At 38.8% G+C, this 19645-nt stretch overlaps 2 protein-coding genes across 3 annotated transcripts; one reads left to right on the top strand and one right to left on the bottom strand.

Annotated features, from left to right (window-relative positions):
* Positions 1–213: 213 nt before the first annotated feature.
* On the bottom strand, positions 214–2523 carry LOC104723944 (GDSL esterase/lipase At5g33370). Of its 2 annotated transcripts, none has more exons than XM_010442374.3 (5): positions 2152–2523; positions 1936–2063; positions 1604–1846; positions 1046–1298; positions 214–632 (listed from the first exon to the last, which is right to left on the bottom strand). In XM_010442374.3, exons 1-5 carry the CDS (start codon positions 2393–2395, stop codon positions 400–402), a joined length of 1101 nt encoding a protein of 366 aa, XP_010440676.1. In that variant the 5' UTR covers positions 2396–2523; the 3' UTR covers positions 214–399. The 2 variants fall into 2 exon arrangements, with proteins under 2 accessions (XP_010440676.1, XP_010440677.1); XM_010442375.3 differs by having other exon boundaries at positions 214–615; positions 2152–2509.
* Positions 2524–4353: 1830 nt separating this feature from the next.
* LOC104723943 (bifunctional TH2 protein, mitochondrial) lies at positions 4354–8404 on the top strand. The gene is made up of 6 exons (XM_010442373.3): positions 4354–4882; positions 5723–5831; positions 6436–6726; positions 6840–7248; positions 7349–7615; positions 7715–8404. The coding sequence occupies exons 1-6, from the start codon at positions 4536–4538 to the stop codon at positions 8137–8139; spliced, it is 1848 nt and encodes a 615-aa protein (XP_010440675.2). The 5' UTR covers positions 4354–4535; the 3' UTR covers positions 8140–8404.
* The last annotated feature ends 11241 nt before the right edge of the window (positions 8405–19645 follow it).

The raw sequence follows: 19645 nt of genomic DNA, 5'->3' as shown, positions 1-19645 counted from the left end.
AGAGAACGAAATGAAGGGCATAATTTGCAATCCGAATGGACAATGAAATTAATTCGTACATATTATTATTAACTATATTTTAGGGTAGGTACAACAACTGACCACGTGACTGTTTGATATATAAGTTGATATCTTTTAAAGAATGAGCCCATGAATAATATATTACCAGTTAATTCATATTTGAATAAAAATATGAGACAGAAAAAACGAAAATGGACATTTAAAGATTGTTGCATATTACTTCTTAGCTCACAATTGGTGATTAAATTATTGACGAAGACAAAACTCATAACATAACTCAAGGAAACTAATAAAACCACCAATGTAAAAATACATAAAGAGAAAAGTAAATTCAAAACAAAGCATAGAGTGGATTTGGGATATATCAGAAGCAGCAGATCAGGTCATGAGATCAACGGTGAGGACGGTGCTAAGATTCATGGGATGCATATATTCTGGAGAGCCATTGAGGATTTGTTGAGCAATGATTCTACTTGCTTTTTCTGATGGGTGAAAAGGATCCCAAAAGGCAAAGAGATCTCTGTTTGGGCAAAGATTTGATAATGGTGTGCATAGCCCTATCCCATTGTACGGCCCTTGTCCACAACAAGCCACCTTCGACGTGACGAAACCTGCCAATCACAATTTGGTCGTAAACAAATAAGTCAATTCTAGGAGCAGGCTTAAACTTCATGAACCAAAACGAAAAAAAAAACATTGGTTCAAAAAAGCTAGGAAAAATGTACAATATTAATTAACATTTTTTTTGTAAATTGTTTTTATTCAAAACATAATTGAAACCAAAGTCAAAATGAAATCCTTACAATAAATTTTTATCAAAAATTGAATATATGTTCTTGTTTAGTATAGGTTTCTCAAAACTAAAGGCCAATATACTGTATAGCTACATTGAGACTAATTTTGTATGCCCAAATATTAACCCTGTCTTAGAATAATTTTGCTAATCAATAAGACTTTCTTCTCTTTTATGAAAAAGAAAATCTATAAAATTAATTAAGAGGGACAAATTGATAAGAGCATTGACCGTATGCTTGTGGGTCGCTGATAAAGTCCATGTGCATTTGTTGAGTATTAGCGGCAATGAAGGCCGAAGATCCAACTTCGTTGTTGAGGTCAGTTATCATTTGAACGAGTTGTGGGTTGAATAGTGAGGCGGCTCGTTGTAGTTCTGTAGCACACTCGCCGTTGCGGCTACGTTGAGCCAGCTCGGCCGGGACGCAACCCATCGGCCCTGTTCCAGTCACCAAGACACGTCGAGCACCCAAATCGTACATTTTCTACAAACAATTTGAATTTTTACATAGGCGAAAGAAATTGCCAAAATGTAAGTTTCAACATATTTGCTACTATTAATTCAAATTAATAACTACTGAAGGCGGTATGTAAGAAGACTACAGTATTTCCTTATTAAAAAAAACTATTGTTTCTTTTTTATTTTTAGATGAATTGTATAGTGTTTCCTAGAGTAGGTTGAAATAAATTTCTACCAAATTATCTGTTTTCCAACTAAAAAAATATATATGTTTAATTAGTATAGTAGGTTATTAAGCCAATAGCAGTTGAGTTGTAATCATAAACTTACCCGTAGGACTTTGCGGTATTCAGAAATGATAAAGACAACGTAGTCAGGAAGAGAGAATTGACGAGATCTTGCAGAGAAAGGGACCAAGTAGTAGTTGTTGACGAAATCGTTGCCTCCGAGTGTAATTAAGACAAGAGCTCCATTCACGAGCCGATTCATCTCTTCTTCTCCAACCAACCCACTCACTCGGAGCTTGTACTGCTCGAAGTACTCAAGCTGCTTCGTGATCCTAATTATGTTCAGCTGCAATTGGATTTGGCAAAACATCCCTCACCATCAAGATCTCAAAAATGCCCTTAACCGATGATAATAGTAATGCCGGTGAAACTTACAAACTGGATTCCCGTGTCGTTAAGGATTCCAATACCGGCGGAGGCGAAGTTAGCGCCGACTAATAGTTTTTCCTTCTTCAGCATAGGACTGAGGTACGGCATTGGAGACTCTTGACCCAAATGCTCACCTACAAACAGATACTTATTATTCATATTGTTTTTTTTGGTAACGTTGAGCGCGTTAATGTTCTTGGAGAATAAGAAAAGAGAGCTTACTGATGAGATCTGGAATGTTAAGACCATTGGAGAAACGGCCGGTAGGACGGTGAGTTGGGAAATCGATACCATAAGGGTAGTTATCGGCACGAGCAGTGGTAGCTAGGAAGTCATTGTTACCATTGTCCACGAGGGAATCTCCGAACACTAGGAAAGCCCTAGCGTTGGCTTGCGGCACAAGTAAGCTCATTACTTGCAGCATGCAGAACCCTACTAGAGCCAAATTCGCCACCGACTTCGTCATTTATATATACGAAAAATGCTATTAGCTAGCTAGTTTGAAAAATCTATGTATATGTTGATGTGAACTCTGTTTAGGTTTTTGCTACGAGCTGAAGATGTTGAAGGGAACATGATTGTCTGTGTATATATAGGTGTAAATGTAAAAAGTAATATAGAGGAAAAGGGCGGCATTAATGGAGGTCTTCACCAGCTGTTACCTATTGGTGTTAGAATTGATTTTAAAGGGAGACAACGTGTACTAGAGTTGTGATTTTGGTTGAGAATGAATAAGTGATGGTAAGTCGACAAAAGCATAAAATCAATTAGTGATGGTAAAGGTTTATTTTTATAGATAATGTCTTATTTTTCATCCATATTACTACAATGTTTATATATATATATATATATATATATATATATTACTACACTGTTGTTTTGCTATATCTAGTAACAACCATACAAATTTCCACCTATATAATTTTTCATTTATTTACTCAATTTTTTTTTCTTTTATCAATGTTTACCTAATTCCAGTCTCAAATTTCTTTAAGAAATTTTTTATTGAAAAGTTTAATTTCAAATTTTCATATATACATAATATATTCATCAAATCCAAATGGGAGACTAATAAACCAAAAGAAGCTATGTAACAATTACAACTGTTATTTAAAAACATCAAAACTGGAATCTGGAATTTTCTATCAACATCACATATATTGCATATGAAACAAATATATATATATATATATATATATATATATCAGGGAATCTGTTAAATACATGAACAATTTATTTTAACTTAACATTAGTACGTTAAATATTGTACTAATTCAACTACGGGCATGGACTATGCTGCATAGTACAGTAGTATTTATACACTCTTAGAGTAGTTAAGGAAAAAGTTAAAACCACTTTTGGGGGCGAGATGAAAAGACTTGATGCGGTAGACCAAGAGAAGAGGAGAAGTTTAATTTCATGCCAGTACTTTCATGATCTTCAATTTTGGGTTTTAATTGGATGAAAAAAATTGGTTGTAAAAATGAAATGCAGGTCTCTTTGGGAATAGGATAGAATTATTTGAAGTACTTTGTCCAGATTTACTCACAGAGCCGCAAAGTTAGATTCAGGCAATGACGACAATAATGTGCAGGTTTTATTTCGTCTAATATTTTATTTATTTTCTATTTTTTAAATAGCTGCTTTGACGCCAGTGTCGTGACTTAAAGGCAAATTTTGCCTTGTATATGTATTATATTTTTGGCAAGGAACAAGCATCGACCGAACACCTCTTCATCAAATGCACCTTTGCAACATAGATATGGACGAATGCACCTTTCAAATCACCATCGACCCTAACCCAATAGGAATCACTCAGAATCACCCAGATTGTTAAATTGCCATTCCTTTCTACGGTATCAATGATGTCTAACTGTTCACATAGATCTTATGGACAATATGGAAGGTCAGGAACCAGCGGATCTTCAATCTGTCACCCCAACCCCTCGAGAAACCCTAACTCAGGCAATTAGATCAGCAATGGAATGAAATTTGGAGCAAACCCACCAACAAAAGTGGATATGATTCAAACCACTTTGAACTATGTCTTATGTAAAACAGACGTACGCAGCTTGAAACGAGGACCAAAAGCTGGCGGGGTTCGGTTGCATCTTCAGCTCTTGGGATGACTACCAGCTTGGAACATGATCGGCTCATAGCAAATATCCGATCAGCTCGCTTGGCAGAAGAAGTAGCGATTCACCACGCGATGCAAGCAGTTCTCACCCTAAGTTTCATGAACCTCTCAATCGCTTCAGACTCTAAACATATAGTCGAAACCATCACAACAGAGACTCCTTTAAAAGAACTCCATGTGATACTACACAAGATATCCTCCATAAATTGTTGTACCAATTCCGGTTTAATTTGTCTTAATGAGATCGTATTTTGCACAAAGAAACAATCTACTGTAGAAACCCTATCAGTTGATTGGAACTTTGGAAGAAATTGCTGTTGGGTACTTTTGCACCAAACTAAAAAAGACAGAATATTATTATTTACTGAGAACAGGAAAAAAAAAAAAGAAAAAAAGAAAGTGAGTTCTCTCTCTCGTCTTTGCATCGAACCTTGCACAGCGAGCGAAGCTCTTTTCTTTAATCTCGTTTATGCGCTTCCTCTTTTCCACGCGCCTCATCAATAATAACTCGCTTGGTCTCCTCCGATCTCCACGCACCGCCGCGCCGATCTGTTCTCTCTGGATTCCCATCAAGTCTCCGGTCTTCAGATCGGCGACTAGTCCAATGGCGGCGGCCGCCTTCTCTTCAGCGATGGCGATTACTCCTAACTCGGAAGAAGCTCTTGCAAGGAAGCTCTGGATCAAGTTTAACAGAGAGTCCCTCTTCTCTATCTACAGCCCATTCGCCGTCTGTTTAGCCGCCGGAAGCCTCAAAATCGACACATTTCGTCAGTATATTGCACAGGATGTTCATTTCCTCAAGGCGTTTGCTCACGCGTAAGTTTCCTTTTGCAAAGTGAAGATAATGTTAGAGATTGGAGGTTTTTTAATTAGGGCTTGAAAGTATAGATCTGGAGCTTCACATTTTGCTTTAAACTCTATGAATTGTAGGTTACTAGAATCAAAAGCTGTGTGTACCTGATATGTAAGAGAAGAGATCTAATATGGAATATATATATATAATATATGATTCATGCTTTTTGTCAACCATTATCTCAGTTGTTAACCACAAGTTATGTGGATAATGTCGACTATATTTGAATTCATGCATCTGACTTTCTGGGTTTCTGAAGTTGTTAATTAACTAATAACATGAAGTTCAGATAAAGAGTATTGGCTCGTAAGTATGGGTATAAAAGATTTAGTTTTCTATTGGTCCCTGTGTATGAAAGAAAGTATATCAACAGCAGTGTATTTATGTTGAAATGTTTTTTTTCCTGGTCCTCGAACTTTTGTAAGATTCTGTGTTCTCTTGGAATGATTTCCAAGATTTCATAAGGCTGCTTTTCGCTTCACATATAGTGTGGTTGTTTGTGTCTGCCAAATGATTTATTACCTTACTATCCTTTGACATAGGAATCTAGGATAGGATTCTTATTCATCATAAGATCCGTTCTGGTGGTCTGGGATGCTGCTGCTCTTATTCAGTGCCACATTATCATTTTCACTTTAGCAGTTGATCAAATGATTTTGATTTGTTACAATGAATGTGAGAAACATTTTGTGCAGCTTATCAGTGATAAGATATGAAAAATGGTTATCTTAACCCCTTTCAATAAAAGGCTTTCGTAGCTTTACTTGTTTTCGTTATAAATATTTGTGTTCCTGCTTTTTTAGGTATGAGTTGGCCGAAGAGTGTGCTGATGATGATGATGATAAATTGGCAATTTCTGACTTGAGAAAAAGCGTGATGGAAGAATTGAAAATGCATGACTCATTTGTACAGGTAAAACATAAATGTCTTCCCTGTTTTACATGCTCTTTTTTCTCGTAATTACCAGAAATTGAACATCACAATTAACAAGAGTCCCTAAGACGGGCCTAACTTCATGTATCTAACTAGAGAAAACCTTTTTGTTGCTTGGCTGGTTCAATATCAAATTAATTGTTAATTTTTTTCTAGTTGTTGGAGGGTGGTGCAATCTATTTTCTGAACATGATATAAGTACCAAATGGTTGGTTTTCTTAGATAGAGGCTAAATATTTTAATAATGCTTACCCAACAGCAAACAAATTAGGTTAATTAGTTGTCATACGCCATTGGTTCAAAATTCTAAGCTAATCACAGTTAGTGAAAGTACCACTTTATTTTACTATAGAACTTGGAGAGTACATTGAGATATTTATTGAAGCTATGGCTTTTACATGCGGTGGTTCCTCATCCTGGATACTGAATGCTTCTTGTATATTGGTGCTGCTTAGAATCTAAATTCTGAAAAAAATGTTCTTACGTTTTCTGTTAGCTTAATTATATTGATTTCATTGACATCATTGTTATGATTTTCCTATCAAATGCTATTCTCAGTAGTACGTTTGTCTGATCCTTGCAGGATTGGGATTTAGACATCAGCAAAGAAGTAAGTATAAACTCAGCAACTTTGAAATACACTGAGTTCTTGTTAGCTACAGCATCCGGAAAAGTAGAAGGATGCAAAGCTCCCGGCATGCTTGATACTCCATTTGAAAAAACAAAAGTTGCTGCCTACACGCTTGGTGCTGTGACACCTTGCATGAGGTTGTATGCCTTTCTCGGTAAGGAGTTTGGAGCACTTCTTGATCCGAGTGATGTGAAGCAACCCTACAAGAAATGGGTCGATAATTATTCTAGTGATGCTTTCCAGGTATGTCGTAGTTGTATGATTCTGAATTATTCTGTTAACTCTTTAGGGTTTTTAGTATGCTGTGTGAGATGATGCATCTTGTATAATGAATAGTCTATTTTCCTTTAATCTAGGCATCAGCCAAGCAAACTGAAGACTTGCTTGAGAAGCTTAGTGTCTCTATGACTGGTGAAGAATTGGACATAATTGAAAAATTGTATCAACAGGCTATGAAACTTGAAGTAGAGTTTTTCCATGCCCAACCTCTTGCTCAGCCTACCATAGTTCCACTGTTGAAGAACCATTCAAAAGATGATCTGGTGATCTTTTCTGATTTTGATCTGACTTGCACTGTTGTGGATTCTTCTGCTATTTTAGCGGAAATAGCAATTGTAACTGCCCCAAAAGATGAATTGAGTCGATCTGGACTACAAATACATCGAATGCTCTCATCTGACCTTAGGAACACCTGGAATCTACTTTCTAAGCAATACACGGAGCATTATGAAGAATGCATAGAGAATATTCTGAATAAGGAAAAAGGTCAGACTTGATTACTTTTAGCTGACACAGTTTCAACGACTATAAAGTGGTTGAGACTTTCTGTCTGTTTTTCTCTCTCAATGTGGGATTTCTTTTGTAGCGGACAAGTTTGACTACGAGGGTTTATGTAAAGCACTAGAGCAGCTCTCAGATTTTGAGAAACAGGCAAACAATCGAGTGATCGAGTCTGGTGTACTAAAGGGCCTGAATCTCGAAGACATTAAGCGAGCTGGGGAAAGGTTAATTCTTCAAGATGGCTGCATCAATGTCTTCCAGAAAATTTTAGAAACTGAGAATCTAAATGCAAAAGTTCATGTGCTTTCGTATTGTTGGTGCGGTGACCTGATAAGGGCAGCCTTTTGTGCAGGTATGTGCCCAAATTCTTTAACTTTATGATTTTTGCAGACAACTCATCCCCTAGAATTAAGAAACCATGTTAAAAAAAAATATGTATATTTTTTGACAGGCGGAGTCGATGCAGTGGAAGTACATGCTAATGAATTCACATTCGAGGAATCCATCTCGACTGGTGAAATCGAGAGAAAGGTGGAATCCCCGATCAACAAAGCTCAACAGTTCAAAAGTATCCTAGAAAATGGAAAGGATATCAACGAGAAGAAAAGCCCCCTGACTATTTATATTGGAGATTCAGTAGGTGACTTGCTGTGTCTCCTCGAAGCAGATATAGGAATAGTGGTTGGCTCAAGCTCGAGTCTCAGGAGAGTGGGAACCCATTTTGGGGTCTCATTTGTGCCTTTGTTTTCTGGAATCGTTCAGAAACAGAAACAACAAACTGAAGAAGAATCCTCATCAACCTGGAAAGGACTCTCTGGCACTCTTTACACAGTTTCCAGCTGGGCCGAAATTCATTCCTTTGCACTTGGATGGTAGTATACCGGTAGAACAACATATGAAGAGATTGGTGTATATACTGCCGAGTGGCCAGTTTTATCAAGAGCCACACAAATTTCAGCAAGTGCAGAGTACCGATGGAGACGAATTTCATGTTAATGAGCTTTTGTTGCTGCTCTTGTTTTGGCTTTCGACAGAATATTGTGATGCCGAGATGTCATTTTATGCTTGGACTCAACAACAGTGAAGAGCTTTCTATACATAAATATGTGTTTCTATTAAAAATGGCATAAAAGTTGGGATATTGATATTTGGTTTATTCTTTTCTTTCTCTCCTAGTCTTTCTCTCTTTCTCTCTCTCTCTATCTATGCTTATTGTTTCAATCCTTTCCTAATTTTACAGTGGAAAAGAGGGAGAAGGTGTAACAAACATTTCCAGTGAATCCATGTCATAGTTTGATTCATATGCTATTTCATCGACATTCAACAACTTTATAGTATGACTAGGTAACAATTCGCACTATGTGCGCGATAAATCGATTTAAAGAAAATTATTATAAGTAAAATTATTATCTTAGAACCAATATCTGTTTGTGTCAAACATAAATTTAATTAAATTACTTGGTAGTTTAATTATTCAATTTTATTATATGTTAGTAACAATCAGATTCTAAACTAAATTTTCTGAAGATAATCTAATTTATTGATTTAATATTTTTGATTTTATTTAAATCTTTTGATTTAGTCGATTTGTTAATATTTTCTATAAATGACGGATTATTATCAAAAAAGCCATTATGAAAAAATTAATGAAATTCCAAAATCAACGTATACGTGTAAGAATACATTTCACCTGTGAAATATGTGAACGTGGTAAAGAAAATATTTATAAAATGTTACAATTTATGGCAATATATATTTTTGTGTGTTTTAAAAATCAAATTTATATTTATGGTTTGTCGAGTAACTATAACAATTTTGCATAATCTAATAATCACTTATTTTAAATATATTATGATTTTTTTTATACTAAGTTTATTTATATTGATAAGGGTTATTGTCTCATTCATTTTTAATAGCACATAAATTATGTTAATAAGTTATATGTTCTTTATTTTCATTAATATTAATTGATATGTTTTTATAGCCTTTTTAGAATATTTTACTTATATTGATTTAAAGAAATCAATATTTATATTAATTTTAAGAAATCAATATAATTTTGACTTGTATATTTGTAAGTAAATTTTAGTGAAATTTTGCTTTACTATTAAATTTGTGTGAGAAATGATGACATATCTAATTATTATTCAGTTAATTGTTTTTAAAATAAATACAATGGCATAGATCTGTAATTAATTAGAAAATTTAAGGGTATTTTGCTAAAAAATATCCTGAGCTCTCTGGCGATGATACATCAGCTTTTCTTCAAATGTGCTTCTTTATTAATATATAGGAGATAAGTTGATAACCTATCTTGGTCTAATATGATTGGATAGCTTGGCCTTTTATCATGATCTCAGTTCAGTGTTCCATTATGTAACAATTATCCATTCAAACCATAAATTGGAAAAACATCCAACATTAAACTGATCGTTTATACAAACTGTTAAACTACTTCGGTTACTCCGCTGAGACAAACAACTCAACGATTAAAATATGACCTAATTAAGCGAGTACAACCAAATTTCAACTAGCCACAAAGACTTCAAAATGATTGTCCAAGCCCAATCCACTCCCTTATTAATATGATATTGTCTGCTTTGGGCCTATGTGGCAAAACTCACACGGATTTCTTATTGGGCTCCTTCCCAAAAGACCTCATACTAATTGGAGTTGGTCTTGGCTTATATATTAGAAACTTATTTTCTAATTTTCAGATGTGGGACAATGTTTGTATCCCAACAAACCACCCCTCAAACTGTGTACCACAACACTTTGACCTCCCCTTCAGCGAAACCCAGGTACCTAGGCTCCGGTACCCCTTTATTCCTGAAGTATTCTTGAAGCACCCTTAATCATGTCATCTTTTTGAGAGATCCTCCCACACCAAACACAAAGCCCGCACCAACTCCCCTAGGTCCACTTTTCAACCTAGACTCTGATACCAATTGTTAAGTGTTTTCACCCGATTAGTGTAACTCTGTATGAGTGCGGAAACAAGAACTAATCAACACCAGAATTTTACGAGTTCCCCTCCAAACCGGAGAGTACGTCTCGTGCAAGGACCGACCCTTGCAAATATCCACTAAAGAAATCCAAATATAAGTTTCAGTACAATTCTCTCTTGTTTCTCAATCTAACACTCTATCTGTTTCTCTCTTATGATACCCCAGACAGAAACACGACCCTGAAGTTTATTCACCTATGCTTCTAGTGTAAGAACAACCCAGAGAACAAGAACAAGAAGAATAAAAAACCTATCTACCCGAAGCCCTTACAGACAATAGATTACCAAGAGACTCTCTAAACCCGAAAACTCTCTCTCTCTAACTTGTCTCTCCCTTGCTTCTAAGTTGGTGATTCTTCTCTCTTTTCTTCCTTCTATTGTGAGTCCTTGCCTCTCTTTATATATAACCTTGAAACCGCCTTATTCCAATTAGGTCTAGGTTTTGCAACTCCTTCTCCTTTTTGGAAACTTGCCTTTCTTCCTTGTAAGGAAACACAAACCAACCGACTTGGTTGTGGTCCACATCGGAAAGTCCTTCACGGCCCAACCTCGGCCCTGTAACAGCGACAGCCCAGTTCGTAACCTGAATCGGTCTTCTGAACCCGATGACAATAATCCACAAATCTGTGGTGTCATTTTGGCGAAAACGACAGAGCGATGAGTTTGCCCGAGTTACAGGAATTATTGCCATTTGCTCGAATCTTCATTATGTACACATCTTTAGGCTTGTATGACATGGCTTCAGTGTTTTTTCCATAATTCGGGAGTTACTTCGATGGTTTGCTAATGCAGCACCGTCTTGATTACGTGACAAAGAAGAAAACAGTGAGGACGTTATAAGGCTTGTTTTATTATTTGTAACAGTAGCTTTGATATTTTTAATAAATAGAGAATTATCTCTATCCCTAATTCTTGAGTTCTTGAAGAATTCAATCATTAGGAAGCAGGTCCCAAACGATTTCAATTCAAAATCCTTTGGTTGAGCTGAATTTGTGATCTTACGCTGGGCCAGGTTGGTATCAGTGCAAAATCGGATCACTTACCATGGCCAGACCGAGACGCCACCCACCGCTAACTGATGCTGAACCCACACGTCAAACTCTTGTACGTCTTCAAGAGCAGATGCAGCGGCTTGTAGTGGCTATTCAAGCGATGGATGTGCAGCGTGTGCAGCCTCCACAAGTAGTTGTTAATGGAGAACATGATGAACAAGATCATGATGAACCAGGTGGAGAAAACAACAACCCTTGCAAGACAGATCCATCATCCTGTTGTTGCTCCAAAAAACGATTGGCGTTGGGAACAAGGATTCAAATCTGAAATTCCTGAATCCTGAGTTTCATGGTGGAAACACAACGGAGAAGCTTCTACATTGGATTGTAACTGTAGAAGCGGTACTCGAATTCAGACGAGTTCCTTGAGATCGATGTGTTCCGGTGATTGCAATGCGGTTTCCAAACAGAGCTGCAGCTTGGTGGACACAGTTTAAGACTTCTCAATCAAGACAAGGAAAAGCAATAATTCTATCGTTGGACAAATTAAAGAAATACTTGCCATTGAATTATGATCACCCTATGTTTCAGATATTGCAGAATTTAAAACAAGGGTCACATTACGTTCGGTGGAAGAGTATTCAAATAATTTTTTTTTGCTACTAACTCGTATTGATTTGCAAGATTCAGAACAACAACTGGTGGCACGATTTACGGGTGGATTTAGACAACATATTCAACACACACTGTATTTATTCAAACCATTATCAGTGGCTGAAGCTCATCAACAAGCGTTGACTGTTGAAGCACAAATGTAATACCCGAATTCGATATCCGGAGATGGTCAACGGGTTGACTGCCTGGCCCGGCCCAAAACGCTCTTTAAATGCAAAACCACCAGCTAACAATGAAAAACAAACTCATAACTTAACCAAACTACAAAAGAGAGAGAGGAATGAGCAATTGATAATTACTCGGTGAGGGAAAATGTAAGACCCCGACCCTAAAATCCCATACATACCGTATAGGTCATTAAAAATTTCCTTAGGGCCTATGTAAATTCTACTCGTTCGTTTAACAATGTGCAACAACATATATGTAAAATAGGTGATATAACTTAGAAATACGCATTCATTTAATTTAGAGATTCAATACAATCCTTAGAAATAAAAGCCATAATTTAAACTACCCAAGCCACCATCCTCTTCCTCCCTTGCCTCCGCCATACGAGGTGGTCAGCCACTAAAATCCTGATCATCGGACCTTTCTTTTCCTGCGTCCTTAAAAAGGAGGCGTAAGCGAACAAGTTTGCTTAGTGGAGCGGTCATCCCGTCTCACTAGGCTCAGCTCAACAATCTCAATCCGACACAGGGTATATTCCAATCAAGTCACGCAAGTCAAACAATTCAATAGGATAGCTGTCTAAGTCGTTTAGACCAACCACCATTCATATTGCAATAGAACACATTAACTATTAACCAAGACAAGCAAGTAACATGAATAAATAAACCACGGGTCAAGAGAATCAACCATGGAACTCGGCCACAATCACGAACTCACCTTCGGTATCGACCTAAAGTGCTAATCTCTCGATTCTTATGCCCAAATCTGATCCCCGCTTCTACACAGACAAATAACCACCGTTAATAACCGATGTATAACCCATATACCATTGACGGATCAAGGTGGAAGGATACTTACCGTTCCTTTCTCGACTTAGACTTAGGATCTCTCGGTTTAAGCTTCGAAGGAAACTCCTCTCTTTCTCGCGGTGGCTCTCGGATGTGTATGCGAACTCTAGAGAATTTACTAAGGGTTTCCATCCCTTATATAGGGGTGACCAAACCGCATCGAGTTTCCTCAAAACGATAAGCCTTATCGTCCCTGAACTTCCCTTATTTTTCGCATCTATCCTTATCTGACCAATTTTGCCTTTTCTGTGAGTTTCCATTTCTCTCAGGTTTCCTTTCCCATGAGTCCGCTTAAATCTCCACAAGATTTCCAAGTTCCCGGGCCATCCATCGGCCATAGTCTAATCGATCTATCCTTGTCCATCGACCCGATCCATCGTTCACCGATGCAACCATTTCTGGATAGTCCTACTTCACTATCACTATCACTATCACTATCACTATCACTAGGACTTTCACTCCCATTTCACTCGGACTGTCACTTAGACTAAGTACCGAAATCTCCCCATTTTCATCCAGAAACTTACATGCCTGCATCATCTACAATGTAAGTTAAGGATCCCTTTTTCTTCAGTTCAAACATCTGTTCACTACTTCGGTAGTCTCGAACTCCCTTCTTCGGTACGATGGTTCGTACCAAATTCGTCCTGACGACGTCCCATTCGCGTACCGCTATACGAGTACCGCTACCGGCACTTATCGACACTGATTGCCGTACCGCTATCGGCACTTATCGGCACTGATTGCCGTACCGCTATCGTACCATCTCCTGTACCGTGTACGTACCATCTCATGTACCGCGTACATACCATCTCATGTACCGCGTACGTACCATCTCATGTACCGCGTACGTACCATCTCTTGTACCGCGTACATACCAGGGAAACGGGTCGTTACAGAAAGCCTCAGGGCTCCCAAAGTCTCCACACCCAAATACGCTTAGACAATCACAAAGTCTAAACCTAAGCCAAGCAGCAATCACTATGTCCTAAATCCTGTGACACACAAACATACGCACAAAGCAGACAAATGAGGCTACGTACGTCCCATGATACCACATGTCAAGAAACGCCAACCCGTAAATTACTGGATTCCTCATGCTTTCGCACTTCTTCCAGCACATTGTGCATTACCATATTCCTCATGCTTTCGCACTTGTTCCAGCACATTGTGCATTACCAAAATCTCATCCTTTAAACCCTTATCATTTGGCACCCAAACTCGGTTCTTATACATGCACATCCCGTTCTCTTCGGTGTGGAATCCCTCCACATTTTTTTCCATTACCTCATGACCTTGACTTGTAAAAACAACCAATTCACCAACATACAACTTGTTATCAATGTTATGAAGTGTACACATTAACCGTGACCATTACGATTTTGTGCAACACGAAGTTAAATGATCCACCATAACAACTGCGCCCACTCTGTAAGGTTGACATCCCGTTGAAGGTTTCCCAATGTTAAAATTAACATAGTGTTTCCTAACACTCTCTTACGGTTCTTGTTCCTTTTGGGTTTCACACTTCCATGCATTTTTTTTTCTAGGTAGTACTTCTCATGTAATTCACCTTCACCACATAATGTTCGTTCTGCATTCATCGAACACCAAATAGAAATAATGTCTCCTCATAATCTTTACTGATCTCCATTTCACTATCCTTAGTGGATTCCTATACCACCTATCAAACTTCATACATTGTAGACTTAGCGTCTTCCTCTTCTTCTAATCTTTATTTTTTTTAACATCCATTTTCTAAGGCTCTCTCAAAAGCCCCAATATAAGAAACAACCATTTTCTTTTTTTAACATCTTTCATCTTGACTCATCCAACTCTACAACTACCCAAGTTGTGTTCCCACTACTAGTCGTCCGTAGCAGTCCACTATCAATCTTCATTGCCACCACACCTTTTTCGTTCGGGTTAAGACAACTTTGAATTATAAACAACATAACTCTATTGAAATGACAAGCAATATTTTTTAAAAATCATCTTTAACACACATACACATTCTCTCTAGAAGTCCATAATGTGAATTATTGTGTGGTGTCCTCCCACACTTCTTATTCCCACTTCCTCCGCTGCAATTACCTTTTGAGCTCTCCACGCACTAAAATAACCTCGACTAGTGATCTTTATAAAACACCTCATCTTTAAATTTATGGCACCAACTCCACAAAGGTCACTCAACAATATTAACTTCGATTTTTCATCAAATGTCCATTTGACTTTTAAAACTAGTATCTCAAACCTTCATCCACTCGAACATCATGTCCTTCCATGTGAGTCGAGTAATTGGTTTAACCATACTGGCAAACACTTTAACAACTCCAAGTTGCTATATACGACTCCAAGAAAAACTACTGTCCTCGGTAGCATTCTTTCCATTAACGTTAACTACTCCAAGTCAACTTATCACTTCTTCTTCTAAGCCTACATGGCCGAGAAATTCAATCTCCCTTAGGAATGCCTCCAAGGTCAGAACCGATTTGACATAAGCTTGAGCTCTGATACCAAAATTGTAATACCCAAATTTGATATCCGGAGATGGTCAATGGGTTGACTCCCTGGCCCTGCCCAAAACGCTCTTTAAATGCAAAACCACCAGCTAACAATGAAAAACGAACTCATAACTTAACCAAACTACAAAAGAGAGAGAGGAATGAGCAATTGATAATTACTCGGTGAGGGAAAATGTAAGACCCCGACCCTAAAATCCCATACATACCGTACAGGTCATTAAAAATTTCCTTAGGGCCTATGTAAATTCTACTCGTTCGTTTAACAATGTGCAACAACATATATGTAAAATAGGTGATATAACTTAGAAATACACATTCATTTAATTTAGAGATTCAATACAATCCTTAGAAATAAAAGCCATAATTTAAACTACCCACGCCACCATCCTCTTCCTCCCTTGCCTCCGCCACATGAGCTGGTCAGCCACTAAAATCCTGATCACCGGACCTTTCTTTTCCTGCGTCCTTAAAAAGGAGGCGTAAGCGAACAAGTTTGCTTAGTGGAGCGGTCATCCCGTCTCACTAGGCTCAGCTCAACAATCTCAATCCGACATAGGGTATATTCCAATCAAGTCACGCAAGTCAAACAATTCAATAGGATAGCTGTCTAAGTCGTTTAGACCAACCACCATTCATATTGCAATAGAACACATTAACTATTAACCAAGACAAGCAAGTAACATGAATAAATAAACCACGGGTCAAGAGAATAAACCATGGAACTCGGCCACAATCACGAACTCACCTTCGGTATCGTCTAAAGTGCTAATTTCTCGATTCTTATGCCCAAATCTGATCCCCGCTTCTACACAGACAAATCAACACCGTTAATAACCGATGTATAACCCATATACCATTGATGGATCAAGGTGGAAGGATACTTACCGTTCCTTTCTCGACTTAGACTTAGGATCTCTCGGTTTAAGCTTCGAAGGAAACTCCTCTCTTTCTCGCGGCGGCTCTCGGATGTGTATGCGAACTCTAGAGAATTTACTAAGGGTTTCCATCCCTTATATAGGGGTGACCAAACCGCATCGAGTTTCCTCAAAACGATAAGCCTTATCGTCCCTGAACTTCCCTTATTTTTCGCATCTATCCTTATCTGACCAATTTTGCCTTTTCCGTGAGTTTCCATTTCTCTCAGGATTCCTTTCCCATGAGTCCGCTTAAATCTCCACAAGATTTCCAAGTTCCCGGGCCATCCATCGGCCATAGTCTAATCGATCTATCCTTGTCCATCGGCCCGATCCATCGTTCACCGATGCAACCATTTCTGGATAGTCCTAGTTCACTATCACTATCACTATCACTATCACTATCACTAGGACTTTCACTCCCATTTCACTCGGACTGTCACTTAGACTAAGTACCGAAATCTCCCCATTTTCATCCAGAAACTTACATGCCTGCATCATCTACAATGTAAGCTAATGATCCCTTTTTCTTCAGTTCAAACATTTGTTCACTACTTCGGTAGTCTCGAACTCCCTTCTTCGGTACGATGGTTCGTACCAAATTCGTCCTGACGACGTCCCATTCGCGTACCGCTATACGAGTACCGCTACCAGCACTTATCAACACTGATTGCCGTACCGCTATCGGCACTTATCAGCACTGATTGCCGTACCGCTATCGTACCATCTCCTGTACCGTGTACGTACCATCTCATGTACCGCATACATACCATCTCATGTACCGCGTACGTACCATCTCATGTACCGCGTACGTACCATCTCTTGTACCGCGTACATACCAGGGAAACGGGTCGTTACAGAAAGCCTCAGGGCTCCCAAAGTCTCCACACCCAAATACGCTTAGACAATCACAAAGTCTAAACCTAAGCCAAGCAGCAATCACTATGTCCTAAATCCTGTGACACACAAACATACGCACAAAGCAGACAAATGAGGCTACGTACGTCCCGTGATACCACGTGTCAAGAAACGCCAACCCGTAAATACTGGATTCCTCATGCTTTCGCACTTCTTCCAGCACATTGTGCATTACCATATTCCTCATGCTTTCGCACTTGTTCCAGCACATTGTGCATTACCAAAATCTCATCCTTTAAACCCTTATCATTTGGCACCCAAACTCGGTTCTTATACATGCACATCCCGTTCTCTTCGGTGTGGAATCCCTCCACATTTTTTTCCATTACCTCATGACCTTGACTTGTAAAAACAACCAATTCACCAACATACAACTTGTTATCAATGTTATGAAGTGTACACATTAACCGTGACCATTACGATTTTGTGCAACACGAAGTTAAATGATCCACCATAACAACTGCGCCCACTCTGTAAGGTTGACATCCCTTTGAATGAGTGTATGCTTGTCATTTCTCAACCTCGTCTCCTAAAGAATCTCTGATACGTTTCAGAGAAAGAACATGTAACAAGAACAGAGAACACTTTGTTTGGGCAATTTTTGATTACCTTTTTTTGGCTTTTCATTTATGTTAAATAGACGAACAGAAACAAAGTGGAGACAAAGCGATGGAGCCTCAACTCCCAGTTCGAGAGCAACAAGCCGACTTCCAAATCACCTTATGGCCGACTTGACGAAGAAGAAGAAACTTTCCTAATTTCATTCCAAACTATTAGGAAAGTATATATGTTTTGTAATTTAAGACAACATATAAATAAAGGGGTACCCTTGGCCCCGACGGCACTTCGACCTCAACACCATCGGACGTCAGAATCCACCAAAACACGTCGGCTGGCTTGACCGACGACCAACCAGCTCTTCACACCTAGATGGGCACAATCAAAGCACCCAACCAGAGGACATAACGTGCAGATGGACAGCAATCTGATGACCAGTCCAGCGTCGTGCGACCTCCCACTACTCAAGCCGCACAACCTCCCCAAGTCATCTCTCTGAATGATTTTCGAATCTTGTTCAGGACTATGGCCAAGGAGATCTACCAGATGACCTCCGAAACAAATCGAAGGGTGGATGCGGTCTCCAATCGAACAACCCCTCCCCCTAAACCTGACACGGAACAACCACAACTGTTAGGGACCGGGTTCTAACCCGCCGTCTTGAGTTCCCGGATCCTCCTTTCACTGTCAATTAATCGGGCAGTGGGATAGTTCCCCCGCATATGGCTTCGGGAATCCGACCCTCTGTAGGACAGAACTCGCGTGCCTATGTAGTGCAGCGGAATATTAAGGTAACGAGTAGTCAAGATGTTCAATTGAATAGAAGAACCAATTCAATGAAGAGACGAGATGCTCGTGCTAAGAACTTGATGACTTGTGGAACAAGAAACAAGCTACGAAGACTTTAAAGGAAGAACAATTCTTATGTGTTTATTAAAATATCAAAAAAAGCTGCCTCTTCCAAGAGACGTAACAAACCTATATATACTTCCTACGATAGCTAGGGTACCATGCTTAGAATTAAAATAAGGAAAACCCTAAGTAGATATGAGGTGGAACAAACCTCCACTCTCGAATAAGAATTAAACCGACAATTAAAAATAAAAGCCCATGAATAAAAAACAAACGAAGTCCAGAACGAAAGAGGTGTATACGCTACATCAGGTCCTCCGGGGTAATAGAAAAATTCGTCCCCAAATTTTCCACATCGTCCACATCATCATCACCCAAATAAGGAACCAAGTGTTTGACGTTAAATACATCGGCTGTCTTCATATGTGGAGGAAGACGAAGAATTGTTGTTTATCTTCTCCAGCACATCAAGCGGACCTATCTTCCTCGCTTTGAGCTTATTATAAGTACCTGGTGGAAAACGATCTTTAGTAAGGACAACCCACACTTTATCGCCCACCTTAAACTGAAGATCCCGACGATGCAGATCCTCACTTGTCTTATACTTTGCACTTGCAGCCTCTAAGTTGGACCGAACTTGACGATGTAGCTCAGCAAAGTCTTCAACCACATCACACGCTCTGCCATGGCCACGAGTACGATCGGTACGAGGAATCAAACCATAGACAATGCGAAACGCGCTGAAGCCAGTAGAACGATTCACAACATGATTATGAGGAAACTCAGCCTGACACAAAACATTGTCCCATGAGCGAATGTTATCACCGACCAAACATCGTAGAAGATCCCCGAGAGCACGATTTGTGACTTGGGTCTGCCCGTCAGGTTGAGGATGATACGCGGAACTCATGTCTAAACTAGTACG

Source organism: Camelina sativa, chromosome 11, assembly GCF_030686135.1.
Source record: "Camelina sativa cultivar CO46 ecotype springtype chromosome 11, ASM3068613v1".
In the NCBI taxonomy this organism is placed as follows: Eukaryota; Viridiplantae; Streptophyta; class Magnoliopsida; order Brassicales; family Brassicaceae; genus Camelina; species Camelina sativa.
This window is presented reverse-complemented; position numbering and strand designations above follow the sequence as displayed.

Coding starts and splice junctions, on each gene's coding strand:
- LOC104723944 (XM_010442374.3), bottom strand. CDS start 2,395: ATGACGAAGTCGGTGGCGAATTTGGCTCTAGTAGGGTTCTGCATGCTG. Junction 1,847..1,935: donor ACGACACGGGAATCCAGTTT/GTAAGTTTCACC, acceptor ATCCAATTGCAG/CTGAACATAATTAGGATCAC. Junction 633..1,045: donor CAGCGACCCACAAGCATACG/GTCAATGCTCTT, acceptor TGTGATTGGCAG/GTTTCGTCACGTCGAAGGTG.
- LOC104723943 (XM_010442373.3), top strand. CDS start 4,536: ATGCGCTTCCTCTTTTCCACGCGCCTCATCAATAATAACTCGCTTGGT. Junction 7,249..7,348: donor TATTCTGAATAAGGAAAAAG/GTCAGACTTGAT, acceptor TTTCTTTTGTAG/CGGACAAGTTTGACTACGAG. Junction 7,616..7,714: donor AAGGGCAGCCTTTTGTGCAG/GTATGTGCCCAA, acceptor ATTTTTTGACAG/GCGGAGTCGATGCAGTGGAA.